Below are 27,364 nucleotides of genomic sequence, written 5' to 3'. Positions count from 1 at the left end.
GGCCTTGGGCTCTCTGTGCAACCTCAGAGGGCAGCTTCTTGGTATCGAGACCCCATAGGGGTCTAATGGGGGTCGCTCTAAATCTTGCCATCTCCCATCGGAATAGCTGAGAGGTTGCCCAGCTCTGACAGCTCCGACTGGGATCAAGAAACAGGCTTGCTGTGAGTGCCGGCCGTTCTGTGGCCTTTCATTAATGTACTGCCATCTGAGAGCAGCTGTGTGAAGACAGCCTGTTGCTGTGCAGATAAAGACAGTTCAGTGTGAGAGGGGGAGGGAGTGTGTGCGTAAACACTGAACAGAGGTTGGGCTCATAGGCTTTGATGGTTGTGATGCACGCATAACTGTAGCAGTGGTGGTCTTATCTGGAGTGGAACTCTCTCTGACTCAATGCTAACCCCCCCCTCCTCCCATCTTGTTTAAAATGGAGGCTGTGCGGGCACACTTGCCATTCTGAGACATTTGCAAGATTCCTCACAGTCCTCAAGTGCAGAGATTTATGACTGAAACAACAGTGAGCACGTGTCCAAATGCTGGCTGGCTGCATACTCCGCACAGGGTGAGACAAGAGCAGCTTTAGCACAAAGGTTTGACAACATGCCCGTTAAATCCTCACATATGGCAGGATGTGTGTTTATTTATATATATATATATATATATATATATGAACCTTAACAAGAAGTTAATCATCCTCACCCAGTGAGGAGGAGAATAAGAATAGCGTCCCGGGTAGTGACACCTCCAGCACACTTGCAGGCTGAGGAGATAACACACCCATCAATCAAAGTGGCTCGAATGGGGGGGTGGGGGGGCGACATGCCAGCTAGCCAGGCTATTCCAGAACTATCCAACTGCCTGCCACTAACCTTAACTGACAGAAAGCACTTCACTCATTGATCATGAGAGGCTTTTGGATCACCCTCTCCATTTATAAATTCTAATTATTTCATTCTTTTTTTTTCCAGTCCTCATTTTGTGTGAATTTATTCAGAAACTTGGCACTACTCAGCCTGCAACTGTGCACGGCCTTGCTGACACCTCCCTAAAAATAGTGCCCACTAATCCTCAAGTCCCCTCTGAGAAGTACTACACATTACCAGGGACTGACTAGCTCATCAAGTGCATCCAAAACTACAGTCATTGTGATTTTTAAACAAATCTCTGCAGTTGTATCACGTAGACATTTAGATTTACATATGAGCATTTACAGTATTGACATACTGTTTTATCACACTGACGAGCAGACATGAATCTGGATAAGGGCTACATGTTGCCTTTACCTCCGTGCTGCAGTGCTGCACCCTCTGGTGGGGTTGATGAATACAGCTTTTAACAGCAGGCTCTCATGAGGACAACTGCAGTAGAAACATATTGAGCCAGTGAGATCATGTTGTCGAAACTTACACTTATGTGTCAACAGGGGTTAACATCTTGCTCTTTGTAAATTTCTGGTCATATTGGTGCCTCATTATTTCATGTCAAAAGAAAAAGCAGTGATGTAGTTGTAACTGGAAAATCATTTTGGTGCGTCAGAAAAAGTTTAAGTTTGCCAGCCTTTAACTGATTGAGCGATAGCTTGTAGGAATAATAGTATTGTAACACTATTTCCAATGAAGACTGCCATATTTCATCATTTTAATAGCTTAGAAAATTTAGTTCTCACTTAATTTAAATCTTAGTCGCATGCATGTTTGGTCTCCTTAAGGATGAATCTTAGCCTTTTCCTTCTCTTCTGTCTTTGGGTTTCTGTTTCATTTTGATGAAAGCCCTTCCCTCTCAAAGATAGTTAAAACAGAGTTGCATTGTTCAGGGATTTCCACTGCATGGTGACCAAATCTAATGTAGCCCAAGGGGAGTTAAGAGACCGACTGTATATCACAGGTTCAAGTTAATAAATTGTAGTCCTTCGTTCTACTGGGCTCCACTACAGTTATGTTTCACAAGCAGCCATAAGTCATCTAAATCATATAAGTTCTAGATGATGATCAGTGCAGCATGTCTTAGTGTTTGGTAGAAGGGGACATAAATCATGTTTGTAATGCAATTCAGCTGCCTAGAAGGTTGGAGACACAGTGTGCCAGGCATCCCACTGGCCAACAGAATATAACGAAAGGGGGGCAGCAGATACAGTGGCATGTACCCCCTGTAGGGATTTTGTAAAAGGAGACCCAAAGTGAAATGGACAGCTGAGCCAACTCACATGCCTTGAACATTAACTGTACGGCCTGCCTTCTGGTACCATCGTCTAAATCTGTTTTCCTGTAGTTAACATGCACTCTGTCCTTCACGACTTTCAGTGGTAATGGGTACTTCCCCCTCAAAAGTCAAAATACTATTGAGCCCCAGGAGTAAACAAGTCAACTAGAGTACAAAACGTTCCCAAACTGTCAAATTAATAACAAATGATGGTCAATTTTTTTGCCTGGTTCAGATCAATGAACCTGAGAATGTTTAACATTGAGATTCAACATTGAATTCAGAACATCTGTACTGTTTTTCTCTCTTCTCACAAATAAACCCTGAATACATCAAATCCATATTTACTCAGGACAAATAGATGATGAGACCACAGACTGGACAGCTTGTCTTTAATAAGACTTAAGATACTCCCACTGACCTTGTAACGCACATCAAAATATATTTATAGCATTTACACGCACCAGCATTTCAAATACATATGAGTCCATGAAATCTCAATGCAAATGAGAGAAAACTGAGTCATGCTTGCACATGTGAAAACTGTTAAATAGTGGAGTAAATCCCTATTTTAAGAGGTTTGACCTTAGATGACCTCTGGTTTCTTAATTGTTGAGGTTGCACACTCATTATTACATCCAGTTCTGCATACAATCAATCATAGCTGAGGTTTAGGTATGAACAGAAAGTATGTTTACACACAGTAAGAAGCCATTGCATGTGAGCTTACATTTTAAATCTCTCTCCAGATTTCTCAGTTTAACTTTACAAAAAACTGTTACAGGTAGCTTTTTACAGACCAGGATGTAGAATACCTGGGTTTTTACTTAGGCCTACTCATTGCAGAGTTGCATAAAATGACTCCCTTTCATACAACTTCCACAGATCCTTTCCTCCTCTGTCTGACACACAAAGTTCATTTACATTATTCACAAAATTGTACCCAGTCTTTAAATTTCTCTTTCAGTTAAATAACTAAAGAACAAAGAAAACATACACTTCTTTTTCAACTTATCGTAATAATTACTCAGCTCTACTGTAATGTACAAAGGATGATACTGTCGAGTAAGGTGCCTGGAATCGGTGCCACAAAGATCTTTACAAATGTTAACACTGTTGCACCTGTGTTGCACGCAGCAACAACTTTCATCCTGTCATGTCTTTCTCTCTCTTCTTTCGCGAAGCTTGGTTGTCATGTTCTGCGGCCCACTTATCTTCAGAGAGAACTGTTTGCTTTTTTGAGCTTAGAAGAAGGTTGTTGATTGGCACAGGTCACAGGGCTCCCCATGCGAGTGTTGGCAGGGCAGGGGAAGGTCAGTGGCCTAAGGCGACGAGCGCTTCAACACTGGAACATGTCACAGGACCTCTGTGAGGAAGGCAGAGAGCAGAGGGTTAAGGTTAAGGTTAAGAAGGAGGGCAGCAGCCACTGAGGATTAATCAAAACTTGTCTAATTCCTGGCCAGATCAAGGTCATGACCTGAGTAATGACATGGTCTGTAAACCTCTGACCTGCTGACAATAGCTAATGTAGAAGGATGTTGAACATGTTGCAGGAGGCAGGAGCCCATAAACTTTTACTGTCTTGGTTATATGGGGGGAATGGAAAGGCCTGTGAGAGTCAAGTGGAACAGCCAACATGTGAAACAAGTACATTATTGGAGGGAAGTTATAAGGAAGTTTTTCCTTGCCAATGTCACCTAGTGCTTGCTCATGGTGGGATTTGTTGGGTCTCTCTCTGTAAATACCTATTTTAAAGAGTATGGTCTAGACCTGCTCTATATGAAAAGTGCCTTGAGATGACTTTTGCTGTGATATGGCGCTATATAAATAAAATTGAATTGAATTGAATTGAAATATTGATGTAACACTGAATTATTTGATTGACAACAGCACATGTGAGGCCACACTCTCAACAAGTATGAACATTCAAATAAACCCTGGAAGTATGCCTCAAAATAAATTGACCTCCGCTGGTAGCATTAAATAGTCTCCCATGTTATTATTGCCGATCATAGGCCACATCATAAATGTCTTGCCAGGTCAAAGTCGTCTCAAGTATCCAGATTTACAAGAGTGAAAATGAGAAGAGAGAATGTTCACTTTTTATATGGTTGAGCTTTCAGAAAGAGCCAAAAAGTATGATTTTAAGGAAGGCATTAAGAGGGTTAGCAAAGGTTGACCTGTGTTTGCTTTACATAATATTTATGACGACTGGCTTGTCTCCAGGCGAACAGGTGAAGGTTAAGATCTAGAGGGAAGAGGAAGAGTAAGATGCTGCTGACGGTGCCGCTGGGAGGAGGCTGAGCGAGGGGTGATAGGGTGCTTAATTACATCGGAGTCCTGTTTCTAAAACCTGGCAGTGAAGCACTCGTGGCTAGGGTCTCCTCATTGCCTCAACCATTCCAAGAATTCCACACTGGGTACAGGCCCAAGTCAGTGGGGCTGCTGAAAAAAAGCTGTCATCAGTATAAAGATACCCCGCTTCTCTTCACCCTTCCCTACAGCATGTCTTCCATACCCCATCTCCACCCCTTTGTGAGTGTAAGTGGAGTCTTGATCCCACACCATCCTCCCCACAGGGGGTACTCACTATTACCAGGGTGATGACCTGCGTGTTAGATGAAGTACAAGTTCAGCTTCGTGGTCTACAACAGCACTAACTATGGTAGCTTTTACTGTAGTCTTTATTGGGTAATGTGAACTTGGCCAAGTGTAAAACCAGCTCAGTGAAAATAAGCACACAAGCTCGTTGCAAATGAACCATGGCTCTGTCTGCAGCTACTTTTTATTGGGGACAGATGAGAAAACAAAGCCAGTAAGCGCATAACCAGTTTCTTTCACTCAAAATATGACCGTTTGGCCTCTAATGTCAAGGACACTATCTGAAGTTAATTTTGATTTTTTTTTTTTTTTATCATCAAGTAAGCATGTTCTTGTGAATTTTTCCCCTGTGGATCAAACCTTGAACTATATCCAAATTTAGGCCCTTTCTATGCTATACTGTGTTGTTTTTAACTGGAAAGCACTTTTAACAATGTTTTGAAAGGTGTTATATACTATAATTTAAGTTTAAGTTTAGTCTTAGGAGTCTATACAGTATCTATACAGAGCCTGTGCGATGCTCTTCTATTTTTATTTCTATATTATTTTTTAATGTACTATTTATTGTAAATATTGGTAGTGGTGTATGCGTGTGTATATTAACATAGTTTTTAGGTGTGCACAGTAAATCTCTTTCTACCTTCTGTTGGTGCAATGGTGCAAAGTATTCTGATTCTGATAATGTGTTAATTTGTGAGATTTCAGAGTGTTGGTTGTCTACAGTAGCTGTGTTCCCCTGCTTCCAGTTTATATGGGAAATTAGGTTTATCACTTGCTGGCCATAGCTTCATATTAGTATTATAGACATGAGAGCAGGCTCCTTCCAGTCTACCTCACCTACACATGTAATTACAAACTGTGACCTGATCCACCCTGCACAGTGCCCACCAGTTGTGGAACTCCCTCCCTGAAGATCTTATACTAGCCAAGTTGGTGTGATTGTTTTTTTAGAGCTTTTATACATCCTTTTCTTCTACTCCCTTCATATTTGCAATGTTCATTTCAGATTACTTTAGGACTACAGTCTTTAATAATGTGTGTTTTCTGTGTTTTCTTTATTTATAATACAGACTCTATTGTGTGTGTATGCCAGCTTGTAACTCTGTACCTGCAACATGCTGAGGCTTTATGGGGCCTGCCTTTTTCATGAATGACTCCTCACTTTCAAATGTGAGTATCGGTTCGGTGGCCATGCTGGTCTCTGACTTATCCCGTGCTCCGTTAGTGGTGTTGCCATGATTGGTGAGATGGATGATATCTTCAAAGTGGGCAGTGTCTCCTTTAGTGGACAGGCCATTTTCATGTCTAGTAGGCTGGACCCCATTGACCACTTGGACTGAGGGGCTGCTGGAGAGAGGAGATACAGAACAGAACATGGTTATAATTATGATGGGCAAGAATGACTCATACAATAAATGAGTCATTCCACTGCCAATTATAGGAATCTACCCCAAGAAGCGTGTTCAAATACAAAGAGTAAACATTTCAAGAAGCCAATTCATTCTCCCAGTACTGCAACTGTTTGCTGTGGCTCCTTGTGTTTTCCGTTGAGGTTTACAACAATGCAAACCTCCTACAGACTTGATTAGTAGTCCGCTTCCAGCTTGGTTTTCTGGCACACAAGTTACTGTGTATACTGTTACTGTATACTGTTCACAGTGGTTGTGCATTTACATGAGCGCAAAGAAACTTTCACTGTGATTGAAAAAAGAGGTAGTGGTTTTACCTTTCGTTGACAATAGTCTGTCCATTTTCTGTCTTGTTATTGGGCACATTGACCTCTGGCTTTGGCTGATAGTCAGCAGATGCTAGAGGAAACAAAGTAAAACAGGCATTTAGGGTATTTTTTCTGTGAAGTCCAGATCATCCACCTCCTTACTCAACTCTACTGAGGACATGGCTGTGGTTGAGACAGATCTCCACACCCCTGACTAGAATGGAGACATGCCTGCCAGGCTTCTGACCACATCAGTGGCTGGCTAATGCCTTCCTGCATTGGAGAACTTAGCCACAAACAGTATATCTCCCAGACCACATTGATCCCCCTCATCTTACTCATCTACTGTACGTGATGTGGAAGCTTAGACAAGGAGGGTGAGCAAGTATTATACTTCTTAATATAGGTGTGTTAAGAACAGAATTATTCCACAAGCTGTAAGGAGAGTAGATATGGGCAGAGGCTGTGCAACATCTCATGTGTCCTTATTTTATTATTCATGTCAATAGTAAATGTAACTGCAGCAGGCCATGAGCCCACTCTTCCTCTCTACTCCCTCAGTCCCAGAGCCTGGACATGAAGCAAGCACACATGGGTCCTATTGTGCAGAGAAGAAGAACTCAAACTGCAGCTGTGCAGGATATGAGGCAGAGATATAATCTAATAACCTTTTTATACAAAATGCTTCAATGTGAATCTGGCTTACATGGGAAATGAGAAAAGCACAACGAAGAGCTGTGTCTTTGTTTATTCTGACACATGGAAGAGGTAAAAGAAACAGAGTGCAGTCATGTGTCATCAACTATCACTCTAAAAGTGGGATGAGTAAAAGGAGTTCATCTGCAATAACAGATGAACAGAGTCAGACATGGTCTAAAATTTACTATGCAGTTCCTGTGGATTTGCTAATTGAAGCAGTAAGAGTTAGAAATCCACTTCTAAGTGGATTCTGGAAACCAGCTAGTTACAAAGCATCCACTTCGTTTTAAATCCCTTCCCAGATAACACATTAATGGGGGATCAATTAAACCAATCATCCTAAATGATGGCTGCAAATTAAAGGCTTGTGGTGGGTAATGATTTTCCTTCTTGAGGATGTTTTGTAAAAGGCGAACTAGCCCAGACTGATGTTCTGCTTACCTTTGCTGCTCTCTGCCTCTTTGTTATTGATGATTGGGGATAACTTTGTCTCTTTCTGTGAAGACAGCAGATAACTTCAGTCAGTTTTTATTGCAAAGTTAAGTGTCGGCTTTTGATTTTTGTCAAAACTGAACAAATGTACCTTCTCGCCTCCATCTGTCTTCCGTGTCCTTTTCATGATCTCCTCCAGACGCTGAGAAAAGAAGGAAGAAATTAATAGGACCGGGGAAAATGCCACATAGAAACATATGTCAATAATAGTGTGTATTTGTAGATTTTCTGTGCATTTTGTGCTATAATGGAGGACATCAACACTGTAAGGGATCTGGGCAGATGTTTGTAAAATTAAGAAATGAAGGTTTCAGTTTTCATAACACCAATCAAATGTGGAAGTTATTAATGCAGTATCCACAGTAATAGCTTTGTTTAGTTTGGTTCTGGTTTAGTGGACTAGACAAACCCACACACCTTGTCAGACTGCTTTGCTGGAAACTGAGGTTTCACATTTCGTTCATAGTCTCTCTTGAACAGTGTAAAACTTGTATCTAAGGCCATTATGCTTAAAGTGAATGCACCAAGTCAAATTGAGGCTCTTGTGTCTTCAGGTGGAAGGCTGTGTCAATGATGATGAAGCAACACTTGTGTATTCAGCTGGAACAACAGCGTAGGATGGCAAAACAGTGGACAGTAGGGTAGAGCATTCAACTGTGCTGTGCTAAAATACAAACCACTCTGTGTGGCTAATTTGTATTCACAGGCAGTGGTTTGATACAAGATGCGACGTTCATCTAAGGACACGGCTAGCCTGAGACAGTTAGACCATAACTGCAGCTGCCACTCATAAAAGTGAAGCATTTTTAAGTTCCAAGATTATTCACGGACAGCTCATACACTCATGGCTTTGGCATCTAGTTTGGCTGCAAAACATCTGGACTAAAGATTCTTTTGTCTAATAAATTGCTGTGTTACCCCTCAGGACACTTTTAACCACCTGTGCTTGCTGACTACAGTTTTCTCTTTGTCGTGGTGACAACAAGAGTGGGCCAGTCTGTTTTAGTAGAATACATTGACAGTGTATTGTACAGTATAACTAAGCAGGGAGTCTTCGGGGCAAAGAACATGCTGTTCTTGCAGGCTGATTCCAGGACAGACCCATGCTTTTGCTGCCTCAGCCAGGCCTGGCATGCCTAGATTAGAGTCTTTCACACATGGAGAGAAGTTGAGGAAGAAAGAAAGCTAGCACACAGAGGCTTGAGCTTACTGTAGATGTGGGTGGTATAGTTGAGTAGATGGCCATGGTTTCACAATGTGCGTGAGCAGCACACACACACACATATCAGCACGTGTGCAAAGATCTGCACAAATCCACACACAGATGACTGGCACAGAAAGCGCTCCATTATTAGTGTTTATATATAGCTTCACGCTCACACACACTCTAAGCCCTATTAAATCATGGCATGCAGACAGCCGATCCAGGATAAGCCAAAAACATCATTCATCTTGGTGTCAGGGACTCAGTTTTCAAACCCACTTTTGTCATGTCAAAAGGCAAACCACCGAGTTAACGTGCCTCAGAATATAATACCTCCACTGAGGGAGGATATTGTAAACTGACTATAGAGAGAATTCTGTGTTATTCAGAGATGTATGCAGTTCAGAGCAGTGCTGGGACATAACTACTTTCAGATCAAATAATATAGGAGTATTTTAAGGCTCCATTCTTCTCCAAAAGAATCTAGATTAGGATTTTTGGGAAAATCTCTGCAATAGAAGTATCCTCTTTCCAGTCTATTAAAAGAGACTGCGCGGGGAAAATATTCCATTTTGGGTGACTTTAAAACCTGGCTGAAAGAACAATGATGGGAGGACAGATGTATTGCCCTACCCTTTTCCTCTCCAGCCTCTCCTGCTCCTCCTTCTGGAAGTGTTTCTCCCTCTCCAGACGCTGCTTCTCCGCCTCCTCCCGGGCTTTAGCCTCAGCCTCTTCTTTCTGAAACACACACAGGCGAGAACCCAGCCACAATTTTAATGCTGGCAGAAAGGGGGAAAAAAAACTTCAGCCAAAATAGCATGCCTTTTACATAACATGGGTGTGGTTGCTCCCTGCAATTATTGTTTACAACCACAAAAGGGATATTTTCCTGTACCTTTGGGCCAAAAAGATCTATTTTCAACATTTACGGCCTCGTGAAGACAATTCAAAGAGAAATACAACACTTCAGCCTTTTCATAATTACATTTGATCATGTTTAACCACGAATGCCACTTCTGTGGAGGACCACAAGGGGGTGGCAAAGCGTAAGAGCTGGATAACAAACCATTTACAGACAGGACAGTGCCAGGGCTGATCGTGTTAAGGTCTACAGGATAAGCCCCTATGACAACATCAGAAGAGAGAGGCTTCTAGCATCAAGACTGCTAGAACTGTATTTTTTTGTGTGTGTTGCTGTTGTGTTTTGATTTGGTGTTCATAGTCTTGATTTTTTTCTTTTGGCTGTTTCGGTATGTCTTTATGCTAAAAAAGAACATGAATTTGGTTGTTTTTTAAAGGTGTCTTCTGTGGTTGATTTGGGTCAGTGTGTGTGTGCTTATACTGCTTTCGCTCTCTTGTGCTCTCTTTTTTATGCGCTCTCTCTTTTGCTCTCTCCTGCTCACTGTTGCGCCTGCTCTCACTCTCTCTCAGAGCTGAACAGTCCGACCAGTGTGATTAGTTATCCAACTATTTTATTTTGAATATTTCTGGGCTTTAACCAGTTCAACTGAAGCAGAAAGATAACAGCCTAAAAAATGGTTAAAGTTGATACATAAATCCTGCTAATCAGGACTGCATTCTTTTTCAGAATTACAGATTTTAACTATCACTCCTCAGTGAACTGCCTCACTGAGAGTGTTTTCTAGTTTGGCCTACTGTTACAGTGTCTGCTTTGAAAAATTCTGGCCCTTGTAAATGTAGTTGACCCCTGGTCTTCAGTCTCCTCTGCTTCTCCCCAGCAACATCCACAAACACGGGGAGAGTCAATTGTACTCATGCAGGTTATCTGACAAATTGAAATGTAGACTGCGTTATTGCAGCTACTAGCTCACCAGTTTGGATTAATATTTGCCTTTAAGGACAACAACATGCCACTGACGTGAATACTGGACTGGTGTTTGGCTGAACCTGTTATCACATGAGGTCAGAGTGAGGTGAACAGCTGAGCTGAGACAGTAAACAAGTGACACCGAAAAACACTACAAACAGGTTGTTTACTCAAGATAGGGGAGCTTGGAGGTTTGTGGTGTGATAGGCAAAGTGCCTGGGAATGATGTGGGGATGCAGTGAGTTTGTATGTGTGTGTCATGACCTTTTCTCAAAAAGGCAGTAATAACTGTCACACTAGTGCTTGATAGTCCTTGTCACTGCAGATAATTTACTTCAGCATACCTGTTTTTGCAGGCGGAGGTTCTCCTCCTGCTCGGCTTTGGCTCTCTCCTGGGCCTCCTTCTCCTCCTGCAGCCGCTGGGCTTCATCTCTCTTCCGCTGCTCCTCAGCCATGGCACGGGCCTCCTCCTCCCTGCATCGCCTTTCCTCTGCCTCCCGTGCTATTCGCTCCTCTCTCAGGATCCTGGAGACGTGGTGCATCAGGGTAAGGATGAGCATTATCACAAAAATCATGTGCCAAACATTTCGAATGCAGTAAACAATTTAAAATGTAAATGATTCCATTGACAGGACATTTCCTCTTTAGTTTACACGGTCTCTGCTGTATTGACATTAGAGCACAAGCAATAGGAAACCAAACTATTTATGGAAATGGAAACAATTGGGAGTATGAGTGCCAACAAGAGATCATATAAGCTTTTAATAGTGACTTGCTGTGGTTAGAATCAGCCAACAGGCTATCAAATTCTTAATGCCTACACACATCACAGCCAGTGCTGAGTGAAGTCTCATTCAGACAAACATGTGCTTTGACAAAGCATGGAGCCTGCCTGATTTGTTTTGTCCTTTTTTGCTGTGCAGCACAAAACAATCTATAGCAGTTTATGCATCACCAACCATGGCAAATACATAAATAAAAGATGACTGGGGGAAAAAAAAAAACATACAGTAACTCAGCGTCAGTTCAAATGCCAACATTGGAAATGTGCATTTTATTAGATGTCCACATAGACCCTGCACAACCTTCACTCTGCTAAACTAAACTAAACTTTGTGATGTATTTGGTTTGTGATGGTTGAAAGAAAAAAAGAGGATACAGGAACACAGTTTGGGAATTACTTTCACTAGACTGTGAAACTGTCATGTTTAAAATTCATATCATCTCTTGTGGCCAAAAAACTTGACAGATCTTTGACTGTGCAAGAACCTAGCCTGTTCTGACCCGCTCTGTGTTTTGAGGCACATTAAACCCTCTGACCTCTCCTTCTCCTCCTGTTCACGACGTTCCTGCTCCTCCCTCTCCCTCTGCTCTCGGGCCTGCCGGCGCCTCTCTGCCAAGATGCGAGCTGCCTCCTCTGGGTCATTGGTGCCTGCCATAGGCTTGGCTGACGGAGAGGGTGTCGGCGACGCTGCGCGGACAGGAGGAGCTGAATGGTTCGGCTCAGGTGAGGAGGAAGTGGCTGTGGTTGTAACTGGTGTGCTTGATGCATGGGGTGAGGCAGCAGCTGAGGATACTAAGATGGCAGGGACCACAGGGGAACCTAAAACATGAGCAAGTGTTACAAAAGCAGAGATAACATACATTACTCAGCCTTTAATGTGAATATTTGTTTCTCTGCAAGTAATGACTTTTAAAGTGGTGCTTTCTCAAAGGGCTGCCTATCAATCGTTGTTAATAACACATTCAAACTTTTTCTTTTGCATGCACTGTGAAACGTTCTGTCCTCTGCAACTGGAAATTGTAAACAGCCGTAGCTTCAGCCTAATAACTTGGTAATTACATAATTAAGGATGATTAGTGCAGCCTCTTAGTGCTGAGTGTGAGAAGACACAGACCATGGAGCTGTGTGTGGCTTTCTCAATAAGCTCCCTTTGTTTTCATGCCTAATTAAGCCTGATGGTAATCTTTAACTACTGCACTTTGAAAGAAATACAGATTTTCCAGAAGCTCATTCACTTTTTCCATTAGATCCATTCTACTGGCCAATGACAAGAAAAGGCAGAGGCAGACAGTGAATAATTCTCTGGGTATGCAGCAAAATGATAAATATACAGTATGACTCAGCTTCTCTGGGTTGCTACCCAAAATCTCATGTTCTCTATCTTATGATTGTGAAAATAGGACAGTGGGTCAAAGTGGTAACCAAATGCAGAGTCTCAATTATTGCGTTGTACACTGCTATAGAAAACTTGAGAAAATGATCTTAAGCTTTTCCAGGCCTTTCTCATGGTTGTAAATCAGTGGATGGATACGGCTCAGTTGTTATCATGTGACCTACATATCAAAACTTCAGACAACTAATAACAGGTGGTCGACCAGTGTTCATGTGATGACAACTCAGCAAACTCCATGACAACTAAGTAAACACTGAGATGTAGTCTGGAAAAAAGTAGTCAGTGGACCTTGTGAATATGTTGTCAAACTCTATTCCCATGGTCAAAAAATGCTTGTTTTTAAGATTTAAGAATGAGTAATTGCTGTTGTACATGTTTGTCTTGCTGTAGACAAGGAGTTAATTTTACTTAATCTGACTTTACCATAACTATGAGCAGCAAGTTATAACTGATGGCGGAGCATTGACTACCATTCACTACCGTCATATTCTTTTGTACTCACTCTTTCTTTCAGGGGTGGCAGACCTCTGAGACTCCTTCACTCTTTCAATGGGGATGGGAGAGGAGGTTCGGTGGTCTATTCTGGCAGGGGTCCTGGCTCTCTTGGGCCGGCACTTAGGAGTCGATGGGCTCCCACGGGTTGATGGCGGCTTCGGGGAGGCAGCGGGGCTGGGGGAGGCAGTTCTGCCCTTGGGCGTGGCTGGGGATGATGGCCGTTGTCTTGATAAAGGACTGGGACTGGAAGAAAGGAAAATAGAGCAGAAAAATGTAATGATTCTCTATTACTTTGCACCATGTTGGACACATTATTATTGTAGACCTGGGCTGAAATGTTTGTTTAAAATGATACGTATCCAGAAGAAACCTGACCTCCGCAAACAGGTTCACACCAGGCAAAACACTCAAACATTGCATCATCTTAAAGTGCATTATCGGTCAGCTTCCCAGCAACATGGAGGGGAAGCATCCATTGTGCTGAAGAAGACGTTTATTCCTCTAGGCCTGACAGCTCTGCAAAGCTCTCTGGTGCCTTTTTGTTAAGTCAAAAGAACTGAAGATTTTTTTTCTCCTGTTTCGTCCCTTCTGTCATGGATGTCATTTATTTCTGTGGCCTGGGGATAAGAGAGGAAACAACCTCTTGTCCTGGGATCTTTCACTCAATGTCTAGGCTCAAACAGCACATCAAATATGCAGTCTGTGCGACACAGATGTAAACATGATCACCCTGGCTAACCTAGTCGCTGACCAGAAAACAAACTGTGGGCAAAGGGTATATAGGGTCAGTCTTGTTTCCAGTGTTGTTTCAGTGAGAAAGAAAAATGAAGGTCTGTACACTGTAGCTGCCTTAGATGCAGTTTTAATGAGATATCCACTTCTGCAGAGTATGCAGCTCAGAACGTCACAGTGGATGTCTCATTAAAACTGCATCTAAGGCCACTACAGCATGCAGACCTTCAATTTTCTATCTTTCATTGTTTCATTGGTCTAGCACCAATTTATGTTTTATGGGATGAACACATTTAATACACTTTTGAATACTGTTTTAGTGACCATGTCTGTAGAAATATTTGAAGTTGAACAAATTATTGAAATGGTTCCTGGGGTACAGTCAGCTGTACATGTTCAACGCAGGCCTCTGTGATTTAAGGCTGCAATTGATGATTATTTTCATTATTTATTGATCTGGCCATTATGTTCACAATTGATTGTTATATACTGTATATAAAATGCAAGAAATGCCAATTAAAATATCCCAAAATAAAATGCCAAAGATTTCTAATTTAAATTGCTATAAAAAAAATTCTCTTCACAAATATTGCTGAAATGATTATGACTACACATTATCAAAAAAGCTGTGGATTCATTTTTTATCTGATTAACTGACTGCTTTCACTATGTTGTGATTACATCATTAAACAGACTTTAAAATGACCTGAATTAAAAAAAAATTTTCTTACCTTGGATCAGGTCTGTGTCTCATACTCGGTAGAGACTGTCTCTTCTTGAGCACTTTCTCCTTTGTGAGGGCACTTTTCTCCTTCTCATTCTCCCGTTCTTTGTCTCTCTTTTCTTTCTTGTTCTTATCCATCTGTTTGACAAAAGGATGAGAAAAGGGTAACCATAAATTCAATCATTCCTTACGAATGTAAAAAATAACATTTAAGCATAATAATTAGTTAGTAATAGTTTCTCAACAACAATCCAGCACTCTCACCATTAAATTTTCAGTCAGGGTCAGATGAATGGTAAAAACCAATTGTGAAAACAGAATCAGCTGTTGTAGATTTCATGGCTGTTAGCTACACTTGTATTCTGGAAAAGGGCTTACTTATTATTAGTCTCTTGCCTTTCTGGCTCTGCTGTAATTTTCTGAAGACAGTTAACTACACTTGGCTGTGAGTGGAGACTATGTTAGACACATTTAACAGCAGGGCAAGAGCTAGTTAGGCAGACATACGGGTGTGGAGCTCCGTCTGTGTTGGCGCTGGGTGATGTCTGGTGTGCTGGACGTCACCCTCCAGCGGTCTGCGCAGCGGTGGTGGGGCTGGTGGGCGCACAGGGTGAGGGGACTGGCTGATGCTGAACGGGGGCAGAGGGGAGAGTCTGAAGAGGAAGATGACAAAAAATTAAAGCATATTTGAAGGTCAAAACAACATTTAAAAAAAGACAGCATCTCAGGCAACACAATCTCTATCTTTGCAATAAAGGTTTGACTGCCAAAAAAAGATACTTTCATGCTAGTTGTTTTTTTATTTGCAAAGTATGACTGAATGTAGTACCTTAGCTACATGTTACAACAGCATATTACTTTGTAACTTGCTGTTGTAACACCACTGGAGGTATAATGTTCCTAAAAAAAATTCTCAACTGGCTGGTCGGTGTCCAGTCTAACATCATCTCCATCGTTTATAAGGCAGAATCACTTGTCACCAGCACACAGACGCATATTAGCCTCAACCTCAACTTGTTCTGCAGTATGGACACAAAGGTTCTTTTGAAATATTGTGTTTTGTGAAGTGTCTTTGTGTTTTGACCTACAGACCACGATAGTATGTATTGTGAGAAAGATATTAAACTGATGTTTTTTCAACTTACGACCATCTTTGCCATTGCTGAGGACACTGGCAGCACTGCGGCTTCTGGCAAGGAACGACAGCGTTGGTGTCATCAGCCGGTCAACTATACTGCTCTCCCATGGACTCAGTGCAAGGTTGCGGGCTGCAGGTAGGAAAAAAACATTAGTTAATCCAAATCAAATATTTTATATCAGCCCCAAACTGTGGTCAAACCTGAAGTATTAGAGGAATTTAGACACCTTTGAAATCTCTCATCTTCATTACCAAAATATAGCACTGAAATTGAAGTGTAAAATTTTTTACCAAAAAGGAAAAGAAAAGAGTCAGTTTCTCAGGTTATGGCTCACATGTAGCATATGTCTACAATCCATACAGACCTGATCAAATATACAAAATCCCAATAAGACACCTCAGTGCCACCCAAAAAGATTATGAGAGGAAGGGAGGTGGAAAATGAGCCCAGTAAATGTGTCTGCTTTAACGTTGGGCTGTACGGGTACCACCCAAGAGAGAGAGTTATTTCAAATGCTTGTCTAGACAGTGAGTCAGTTATTTATAACCACAGCCTTGAGCACATAGGCAGAGAAGACGACTAGTGGAGACTCAGTATCAGAATCAGTATTTGGGAGAGAAAGATGTAACACAAGAAAGATGTTACATTTAACCTTCACATGGTTGTGTAGTGGTGAGAGAGTGTGTGAAGTGTGTGTGGGGGAAGAAAAGAGAGTGACAAGAGGGATAAAGTAGTTACCCATCTATTTTTCCCAGCAGCACACAAGAACAGCACCTGCTCCAGGGAGGGTTCAGAATAAATTATCTCCTAAAAAATGCTGACTCACTGACTCACTCACCAACTTTTTTTTCCCCCCAAAGTTTCTCCTCCTTTGCAGGAGTACAACGTGACCTGGTTAACTTAAGATCTAAAAAATTAGAGGTGCCTTCACCTTAAGCATAAAGAAAGGTTGATTCAAAGACACAGAGTTGATTCAAGCAATATGTGTACTATATATCACACCCACCTCCATATCAATAAATCAATAAAACATTTAAGACATAGAAAGACTTCCCATCCAGCACGTTGTGATGAAAATGAACACAAAAGGATCCATCGGACTGTGCAAACACACCAGGGATGAAATGGCCATTACCCAACAATGAACCAACCAAAGGATAGTAAAAGACAACAGAACAAAATATGAGCACTGTACATAACCCACATTAAAATATGAGCATGCAGAGCATGTCAAACAAAGCCCCGGCCCAAATTCTGGAGAGTAAAAACATAAAAGAAACTCGATTTTGGAAGATGGAAATGGGTCAGCTGTCAACCATCAAGCACAGGAGAGGGACTGAAATCAGAAAGGGGAAGAGGTAACTGAAAAAATAGAGGACAATGATGGACGGGTTTGGAGGTGTTGGCAGTGGCAGAGTGATAGACACATTTAACGAGATGGGGGCATTCCAGATGTTGCCTTACTTCTGCTGGGGGAGTTCCAGAGCGTGGCGGAGGACTTGGAGAGTCGCTTGTTAATAACAGAGTCCACGTGTTTGGGTAGGTTGACCGTTGACACAGAGCATCTGCCTAAGAAGCCAAGAGAGCGCCACATAGATGTTCACACAGGTCACATGCTTGAGAGGAAGAAGGGGAACTTCTGTGGCGTCATGTGTTACGCTCAAATGATACCTCTACAAACATATACCCACTCACTGTAAAGGCAACTACACTGATGTTATTTGTAATGTGAGCAACCACCATTATCAAATTCCTGCATCCTTACCATGTGTATCATAACATCCACTGCTTCATAGTAACATACACAATACATACGCAACACAACATCTGTTCACTTTAACTAGCCTTTAGATGTGTAGGCAGGCATCTATGACACATAACATGAGTTTCAAAAATGATATCTTATGTTATTACTGTTCTTAAAGGGTCACTGCACCCAAATTACAAAATATTTCTTAGTAACCTCTTGTCATATTTGGCATTTCAGACACACATGTAAAAACACGTTACCTAGTCATCCACAAGACAATAAAAACATCAAGATTAAAACACTGAAAAATGACCTTTAAAATGTTCGTCAACAACATCCCTTTTCAGCAACTGTGTCCCTATTACTCTGGTTAATCCACACAACGCACTGTTAACAGTTTCCACTGGCACCATTTCTTTGGTAGAGACGTAGTTCTACTAAAACCTGCTGGCAGTGAGGTCTATGGATTATTCAGGGTAACAGGGACATTTATCTGGAAGAACATGTGGCTAATGAATATTTTAAATGTCATGTTTTGATTCAGTGAGCACAGTAAACTTAATTCCATAGAGGTAAGACAGATGATATGGTGGCTTTTTGTGATAAGTGTGAAATGACCCTTTAAGGTTAATGCCTGCCTCACAACAATACCAATTCCAAGTATCAAGTTAAATATACTGAGGAAGAACCAATACAAACCACCTTTTCAAGCCATCACGGTCACCCAGTGAAATACAACTCAAAATAACCATAACAACTAAACAAGTGATGGAAAGCAACTGCAGGGAAGCACATACTCAATTCAAGGTTCATAAAGTTAACTGGCACTTCAGAAAAAGAGCAAAATTTTAAATCCGCAAACCATCCATGTCAAGACTTGCATCAGTTCCTGAATCTAGATCCCTTAATACACTGCAATCAAATGAACACACTCTTTCCCCAAATGTCGTCAGACATGATTCAGAGAACATCACAGTAATGGAGGTATTACAGCAGGCAGAGATGAATATCTTCAGTTAAATACACAAGGCTAGTAGACTTGAGACAGCATGCTCTTTTGACAGAGGCCAAGATGGGCAATTTGTAGCATTTCCTTAATAACATCATGAACTCTCAGCCATTCCACTGCAGCCTGTTTACGCTTGTTTAATTTCATCATCTGACAGACGGCAGGCTGGTGAGGGAGGAAGGAAAGGAGAGATTGATTTGAGTGTCAATAATTCCCCAGGCATATGGCAGAGGCGATTACATGACATGAGATGGAACTAGGGACTCTTCAGATTTAGAGCTCCAAATCGGGAGGATTGGACAAAGGGACAGAGGCATATATCAAGCAGCACTGTTAACACATCTTTTCTACAGTATTACCTAGTCTCTGCAGCCAATGCAGACTCTGATCTCACTGGCTGTTGGAGTGTGATTTATCAATTTAAATTAAGCATTATCAGACAACATATTCAGTTTTGCTGCCAGTCGATAGAAGCCTGCTTACTGCAGCTGTTGCAGTAAAGCAGCTGAATACATTTTCACTTTGTGAGATCGATACAGTCTGGTCATGATAAGGGGCTAATGAGCCTGAAGTAATGTTTAAGAGGCAAACAGTATGTAAGGACAGGGCTGCAGTAGCACATCAGAGAGAGTGGTGTGTTAAGTTAGAGGAATGTGATTGATGCAGCAAAGGCACACAGGATTAAAATACAACAACACAAAGCACTCCAGTGCTGTCCAGATTTGTATGGGTAGCATTCCTGACTGTGCTCCTGGCAACATTATGCACCAACCCCAGCAGTGACAACGGCATAAAATACTGTGCGCCTAACTAAGCCATCTGTTTCACTGTTGGGATTAAAAAGCAGACCGCAAAATATATTTTTTTGTAATTCACCTGATTGAGGTGATAATGCAGTAATTTCAGGCTGCACTGCCTCAGATCTGCCTAAATAGTTCAGTTGTAAAAAATACATTTCTTGGTAACTGATTAACTGTGCCAAACATTTGCTAGTTTAAGCTAAAGCTTAATCAAATGTGAGTATCTTCTGGTTTTCCCAGTTTCATATGATGAGAAATTAAAGACAAAAACAAGCAATGTGAAGACATCACATTGGGCTCTGGCAAATTTGGGAAATTTATTTTTTCAATAATCATTTTACATACAAAATGATTATTGAAAAAATAAAAGATTAATAAATAATGGAAATCGTTATTAGAAATTTGTCCTTTACAAATCTGAGACAGCACAGCCGATGGACAAGCCTAATCTCCTTTCAAAGGGGAAAAAAGAAGCATCTGTAAAGACCTTAGACAGCTGTGGCAGTTCAATTACTGAAGAGAAATTACTGTCAAGTCTGCTTCTGACATAAATGGTGTTTCTATGAAAATATGGCTGGATCTTCAGTGAAAATAGTGAGCTGCAAGACAGCAGTCTGATGCTACATAATTTCCTTTAATGGACTGACTGGCTCAATAGCACTGAACTCGAGCGTCAGTAATGATGAATAAAAACCTAAAAAGACAAAATCTATAGCCAATAAAAGACCGTACACTGCACTAATACCATATTTCAGCAAGGTAGTTTGCAAAAACTGCTTCATATTAGCTTTATGAAGCAGTCATTCTTCAGTGATTATAAGAAATGAGTCCCTCTCATCCAGTGTGATTTCATGAGGATGTGTATCCAGGTTGGACAGTATACTCACTCTCTTTCTGGCTGGAGTTCTGGCTTAGCGCACCAGCCCATGACCATCTTTGCTGGCGGATTTCTGCCCATGTCTTCTTGGTTGACCTGTGGATGGCTGCCTCATAGCGTTCCTGGAAAGGATACAAGAAAACATATCAGTGTTTTGCACTGCCAAATACCTCAAGGGCAAAATGCAGGACAGGGTGACACAGTACATCCTTCAGCAGAAAAGCCTGGATTCAGGTACCCCGCATGGCTTGTCAAGTGCAACTGACCCTGTTCAGCTTCTATTCTAATCAAGATGGGTAGTAACATTTCTCCTCAAGGTATCAAAGAAGTACTTGTAACTGGCATCTTTTTACCTCTACTACCTACAAGTACTACAGCATCATCTATTGAATAGAATTTTTTTTCCAATAAAGCCCATGGTCTTGTTCAAACATACTTTATTCTTCACCAGTTTCTGCTTCTGTCGCTCTTCCAGGGCAGCTCGCCGTTTTTCAGCTTTAATCCGCTGCTCTTCGAGCTTCCTGCGGCGCTCCTCCAGCTGCTGCTCCCTCAGCTGCCTTGCCTTCTCCTCCTTCTCCAACCACTGGGTCTTTTTGGCAGCTAAGATGGGAGAGAGGACATGGTCAGGAGAGTAAGATTTTACCAAATAAGTCCTGTTTTTAAGAAGTTCTTTGAAAGTCTGTTATCAGTTATGTCTTGAAAGAGTAGTATGATATCTGTTTAGAGCTGCTATTTGACACACAACTGTTTGATAGGGTTTCAAGAAAAATCCTATTTGAAGCTTGAAGAAAATATCCAGAGTCAAGCCACTCTGAAGTTTACTTCAAATCTAAAGCTGTCCTTGAAAGAAATATGTTGCCCTTCACCTCAATCCCCTTTTGTGTTTGGAAAATAAATTAAATTACTTGACTTTTCCACAAAGTAGTGCATAATGCGAAGTTAGACAGATACAATTCTTCCGAAGTGACACTTTTATACCACACTAATCGCATCAAGCCTGCATGTCAGCTTCAATAAACCACACACTTTGATATGGAAATCGTCTCCTTGTCCCTGAGCCATTCAGCCTTTTGCAGCTGCCTTACTGTGTGTACACAACTTGCCATATTTCTTTAAACTACAAAGTAAAACCTCCATGAAGAATCAGCCTCTGCAAGGTTTAGTCCGCTCGAGCACTTGATGCAACAAAAGCAACTGGTTGTGGATTTCAGATTATGGTGATGGATCATTGCAGAAATGCTGGAGGCTAGCGGGGTTAAAATTTATTGGGAGACACACAGTTCAGCTTTATCCAAAGGGGGAAACAAAAAGCTGAGTTATACCAAGGCACTGCTTGCCAGCACCTTGCGGCAAAGAGAATATCTGCTGCAGTGCGTATCTCAGCTCATCACAGCTTGATGGCCTCGATTTGAGAGAGGTCACATCTTTACTATCCAGCGATACAAAGCTTTAAGGGACAGTGCTGTGTGATGCACAGTGGAAACAGCTTCATAATACGCCCGTTGTGCTGTGATGAGAGCAGAGGGGGGAGAAAACTGCTTCACCCACCCACATATGCAATGTTAAAGGCTTCCTAAGATAGATCACAGTTTTCCACATCCATAGCATTTCCTCCCTCTTCACGAGGGAAATCTTTAAGTCACACGTTTATTATAACATAGCTGCACGCACTTTTTCCAGGCAAATCAAGTGTGTGACAGTAGGACACAAGCTGACTGAATATTTGAATTGGACTCATTCAGCAACAGTGTTTTGTAATGGTTTTCCAGACTACAGGTGCTGGTTTCAGTAAGGAAAATTAGCTGGAAATTGGCTGGGGGCTTCATGGTTACACAATGCTATGAAGAGTAAGTCTGAGTGCTCTCAGCTCATAATTTACACAATTGTCAGATTTCTTGGAGAGCCAATAAACATCAGTCATTCATGAATCTATTTCAGGGCTTGGAATGATAAACAGATGTCTGATTCTGAATAACTTAAGCTGACATTGCTTTAAAATTCACCTCAACTCCCTGCTGACAGTGATCAGTGTTGACAAGTACCACTGGGACCTGCTATAGTTCGTTAAATAATCATAAACAGAGGGCTGCTGTAACCCTGGCACATAAAGTATTCATACCCTCCCACCAAAGACAGACAAGGCAAGGAGAGTATCTTCTGTGCAGTTGCAGGCAATTCTCTGATGCAACTCTCCCACAGCTTCACTTAAAAATAACATGAATCCAAAGAGAGAGAGAAGCAAGAATATGCCTCCTACTTGCTTCTATAGTAGAAATACTACTAGCTACTAGATAAGCTAAGTCTTCCTGACCAAGATCTCTTTTAAGCTGATATTGTAAACACAAGCTTTGACAGGATCTAATCTTTTATCCAAGTCTGAATGAGAGTATTAGATCAGACCCGTACCATCTGGCATGCCCCAGTGATCACCCAATTAGACTGATCCACGCTATCAAGTTCGTCAAAGTCATCTTACTGCTGTCGAACACACAGTTGGATTAGACAACGTGGCATTACTGAAAGTATGATAACGACTAGTTTAAAAGAAACATGCATCATGAGAGGACATATATTAAGATTACGAATTCTTTCTGGATTTTATTTGTATTTATTCTGTATTCAGTGTCTAAATATGATTGAAAAAATGTTTATCAAATGTCTTCAAGCTGTAATGAAATTGAGTCTGTTTCACCAATATTTGAGCTGCAAAGTCTACATAATTTTTAGGAGTATTTCTGTCCGAGGCTACCATTAAACTCTGTATCTTAAAAAATGAACATTAATTTACATATTTTGAAATTATGAACTGTGTGATTTCTGTTTGGAAATATAAGGTTGTTTAGATCTAAATTCACAGCCAAGATAAATCTGGCTGCAAGCATTTCTAAAACCTCCAATTTCTCCAGTAGGATGGTAATCATAGTGGTTTTGTGGCATGTGGTTCAAACATGTTATCTTTAAATACAAAATCCAAAGAATTCTGTGGCATTTGCAGTGGAAACAAAGTTCAAACTCAGGTTACACTACATCTTTCTCTATGTGAACAAGACTGAACACATAGTCAGCCACAGTCCTACTGTTTATAAACACTAATAACATTTATTCACATGACTGGTTACATGATCAGTCTATTGCTACATGAATTTTTGTGAAAGATATATTGATCATGTTTGGAGAGAAGGAAAAGCTTTCAATTAGTGGAAATTTCTGATAAATAAAAAAACAAAACAACCACAATTTTAAAACAAGGAGCACCATGAAGATTAAATGAATGGCACACTAGGGCTGGGCAATATGACCAAAACTAAAATATTTTAACTTTTCTATATATAGTTAGCACTATCACCTCACGGCAAAAAGGTTCCCAGTTTGAACAGGGGCTTTTATGTTTTCCTCTGGCTTCCTGTGACAGTCCAAAGACAAGCAAGTTAGGTTAACTGGCAACTCTAAATTGCCCTTAGGTGTAAATGTGAGAATGAATAGTTAATTATCTCTGTATGTCAGCCATGTGATATACCTATCCAAGGTATACCCACCTCTTGCCCAGTGTCAACTGGGCTTGGTCCAAACCCCCCAGCCCTCACTGGATAAGCAGTATAGTTAATGGATGAATATATAGTATTTACTTAATGAAAAAACTTTTTTAAGCTTTAAAATATATTTTTTTCTTTCAGTCAGATCTACCTAATAACAAGTCTGCTATTTTCTCTTAAAGCTCATATTTTGAATTTGCTTATTAGTATTACTATCAAAGAAAATTAACAATGGTGTTGTCTTTATTTAGAGGATGGTTTTCAAAGCCATATGGCAAGAAAGGTTTTGGTGTATTGCCCAGCTCCAGTTAAAACTAGTTAAGAGACACCTGTTGAGACATCCACATGACACAGAATCAAAAACAGGCCTCACCACCACCATCACCACCACATACACATAGGCGAGTGGCTTACCTTGTAGCTTACTGAGCTCTTCTGCAGGAGGAAGGGGTGAGAGAGAAGACAGAGGGAACTGTCAATCATGCAAAGCAGTGCACAACCAGCACGTAGCCGGGTGATAATGTGACAGCCATGTGTTAAACAAAAAATAAAGACTTGGGCAAAGAGATGTAATATCAACTGACACAGAAAGTACAGCTGTGTCATTTGATGTGAGGCCCAAGTGAAAGGCACTGAGGACATTTTGCACCATTTAATCAAACTGCATCTCCTTAAGTGTAGGATAAGTTGCAGAAGAAGGTTCTGTGCTGACTAAGATGACTCAGTGCTGTTGCATGGAGCAAATTTCAAATAAAGCACAGTCATGTGAGATATTTATCACACTGCAAAAAGCTTACAGGATTTTGTCAGTGTGAGGAAAATCTCCATTTAATTGAAATTGTGTTAACATACATACATTTAGGGCAGTGGTGTGCAAAAGCAATAAGTCAAACAACATACAATAAGCAGACGTTTTAATATTGTTCATGAGTATTTCAGCGTGCATGCAGAAGATGAATGCTCACTTGTCTGTGGTAAAATGGTGGTTTGGCTTTTGTTGATGTCTGTGCAGAAGCCCAAACTACTCTTTTATCCTCTCCAAGTTTCTGTGCTACATGTGCATGCCATCTGTATCCTTCAGCCAACCCAGTAACAGCACAACCACAGACACACAACAACCTCTTTCGCCCTGACACTAGGGGGCACTCTCTTCCTGTGTAAAGGGCATATCCTCCCACCCCTTGTCTCCACTTACCCAGATATTTGGCCTTTTCCTCTCTCCGCTCCTTGGCAAGCTTCTGCCTCTCCTCTGACTTCATGATGTCTGAGATGAGAATGGACAGGCGAGAAAGGAGAAAAATCAGGTTAGAATGTGTAAAGATCTCATTTTACAAACTTATATAAGTCCAATCCATTCAGCCCTTAGTCACATTGCATTTATTTATAAATGTGAGAAATTTTGACATTACTTTATGTGTCTGCAGGGTTGGGTGATAATATGCTAACAAAAACATGCAAATGTGCGATTGTTATAATGACAGAATTTTCCTAGAAAGAAATAAAACAAATGGTCAGTAAACATTCAGTGTCACTATATTTCCTAGCTGGTCAAAACACTTGTAAATACCATTTGATCTGCCAGACCAACACTGTTTTTAACACATTTCAATAATTAAGCATTTTTGGCACAGTACCTCACAGAGTGAGATTCAAGACATACTTCCACATAAATGAACAAAGAACAGTTCTTATGAATAGCTGGTTAGTCAAGTTTACTTTAGCTGGAATTAGCAGGGATAATTTTACACAGTTAAATCCATTTACACATACAAACAGAGCATATGTCTTATTAACATTCAAAATATGTGTAATAGTATATTGTCAACAAAGCACTAAAGCTATGTACTTTTAATTGTACAGTATGTTTTGTGACATAGATATTTTTCTGAATGATACCTGCACCTGCCCTCTGATAAACATAAATGTATGTGTAAATCTTTTCTTTTCTTTACTGCTGCCATGCCTGTGCAGCAAAGGCTTTTAACTTTGAAGTGTCGCCACCAAAAAAATGCATGCCACAAGACAAAGACAGGAAACTGGCAACGTCAACATTTCAACACTGATGCTCAACAAATGGCTGGAGCTGACGTGTGGTATATTTTCAAGATAAAGAAAAAAACAAAAAAGAACACAGAACAAATGTTTGAAATAAATTCATCAGGCAAGCTAATCTTCTCCAAATAAAAGCTGCAGCATGTGGCAGACTCACTAAATCTTCAATGCCATCTGGATGTGGGTGTATGTTTGACTGCGATATGTTATGACTACAGGGGAACACTTACATATATTTCTTCTCTCTGTGACATCTCTGATGTCTGCTCACACAACATAACATTCCCTTCAAATACCGCAGAGGAACCACTCTAAAAAAAGCCAAGGGGAAGAGCACTGCAAGCAAACACTGAACTGAGCCATTTCAAGAATTCAAACTGCATCCTCTGATTATAACTGCTGCTACTTCCTGGGAAAACTTTACTTTCATAGAGAATATCCCAATGGAAATTATTTACAATGATTCAATTCATTCTATAAACCTCATTAACTGATTAATCAAGAAGATACTAGGTAAATAAATCATATGGTTACAGCTATATTTACAACACAAATATGATTACAACACATTAATTCATGCTTTCTTAGTACTTACTAACAATAGCTAAATAGCAATAATAGCTTGTTTTGTGATACTTAATAATGCTGAGCATGATAATACTGAATTTTTGACTGCAATCCTGCAGTGCGTCATTTCTTTTTTAGGAATTAAGGGATGTTTCCCCTATATGCATTCTATTTCTGCAGCTGATAAAAAACAGCTACCACACTAAATATCATATATATTTTTCTATAGAGTGTGCTACCATAAATAACTTGTCCACCACAGGGGAAACACAGACCACAGTCTTGATCTTTCTTGATCCTTCATGCTACATCATCCCCCTCAATCTTCACAGACCAGATGTTCAACATCAAACATCTAATAGGGGGGAGGTGTGAATCATAAACACGAAAACAATCTGCCAAACAATCTCCCCCTAAGAACAACCTCTGACCCAATTCGATATTTATAGGACTATGGAAAGCCTGTGTGCATGTTCTTGGTCGGTGTGATGTGCTGCTGTTTGCAACTCACCACCACCATGTTAATCATAACGTCATGTGCACAAAGCATCTGAGACAAAAACAGACTGGCCCAGAAAAATACTGCTAGGTGCAGTGTCTGGGCTCCAACCCGTGCACACACACCCTGGTATCCTCTCAAAATGTCAGCTCTGTGTTATTTTGTTCCTCTGACTTGGGGTACAAAAGGAGCAGTGCAGGGTATACTGTATCATGTTATGTGTGTCACTGGACACACAAGAAAAAACAAGAAAGAAGATGTGTTTACAAATATGTT

General features: G+C 40.8%; 1 protein-coding gene and 1 long non-coding RNA gene across 6 annotated transcripts in view; one reads left to right on the top strand and one right to left on the bottom strand.

Moving 5' to 3' along the window:
* The window catches only part of LOC108899465 (uncharacterized), a 33,538-nt gene extending 19,970 nt beyond the window's left edge, over positions 1-13,568 (top strand). The window contains exons 2-4 of the long non-coding RNA XR_001963555.2: positions 11,091-11,280; positions 12,136-12,241; positions 13,426-13,568. This is a non-coding gene — a long non-coding RNA (uncharacterized LOC108899465). The remainder of the gene's footprint in view (positions 1-11,090; positions 11,281-12,135; positions 12,242-13,425) is intronic.
* map7d1a (MAP7 domain containing 1a) overlaps positions 2,569-27,364 on the bottom strand; it is a 40,405-nt gene continuing 15,609 nt past the window's right edge. The window contains exons 3-19 of one of the 5 annotated variants that reach the window (XM_018699901.2): positions 25,166-25,234; positions 24,385-24,405; positions 20,874-21,037; positions 20,448-20,559; positions 17,466-17,570; positions 16,008-16,130; positions 15,370-15,515; positions 14,870-15,000; positions 13,414-13,649; positions 12,055-12,337; positions 11,079-11,259; positions 9,540-9,644; positions 7,794-7,844; positions 7,652-7,706; positions 6,521-6,602; positions 5,903-6,141; positions 2,569-3,559 (exon numbers count right to left, since the gene is read on the bottom strand). In XM_018699901.2, coding sequence (XP_018555417.1) covers positions 3,549-3,559; positions 5,903-6,141; positions 6,521-6,602; positions 7,652-7,706; positions 7,794-7,844; positions 9,540-9,644; positions 11,079-11,259; positions 12,055-12,337; positions 13,414-13,649; positions 14,870-15,000; positions 15,370-15,515; positions 16,008-16,130; positions 17,466-17,570; positions 20,448-20,559; positions 20,874-21,037; positions 24,385-24,405; positions 25,166-25,234 — 2,114 coding nt within the window. In that variant the 3' untranslated portion in view covers positions 2,569-3,548. The remainder of the gene's footprint in view (positions 3,560-5,902; positions 6,142-6,520; positions 6,603-7,651; positions 7,707-7,793; positions 7,845-9,539; positions 9,645-11,078; positions 11,260-12,054; positions 12,338-13,413; positions 13,650-14,869; positions 15,001-15,369; positions 15,516-16,007; positions 16,131-17,465; positions 17,571-20,447; positions 20,560-20,873; positions 21,038-24,384; positions 24,406-25,165; positions 25,235-27,364) is intronic. The other 4 variants (XM_018699902.2, XM_018699905.2, XM_018699903.2 and 1 more) reach the window with 4 other exon arrangements.

Source organism: Lates calcarifer, linkage group LG15, assembly GCF_001640805.2.
Source record: "Lates calcarifer isolate ASB-BC8 linkage group LG15, TLL_Latcal_v3, whole genome shotgun sequence".
NCBI lineage: Eukaryota > Metazoa > Chordata > Actinopteri > Centropomidae > Lates > Lates calcarifer.
The sequence above is the reverse complement of the archived record's forward strand: the minus strand, read 5'-3'. Positions and strand labels throughout refer to the sequence as shown.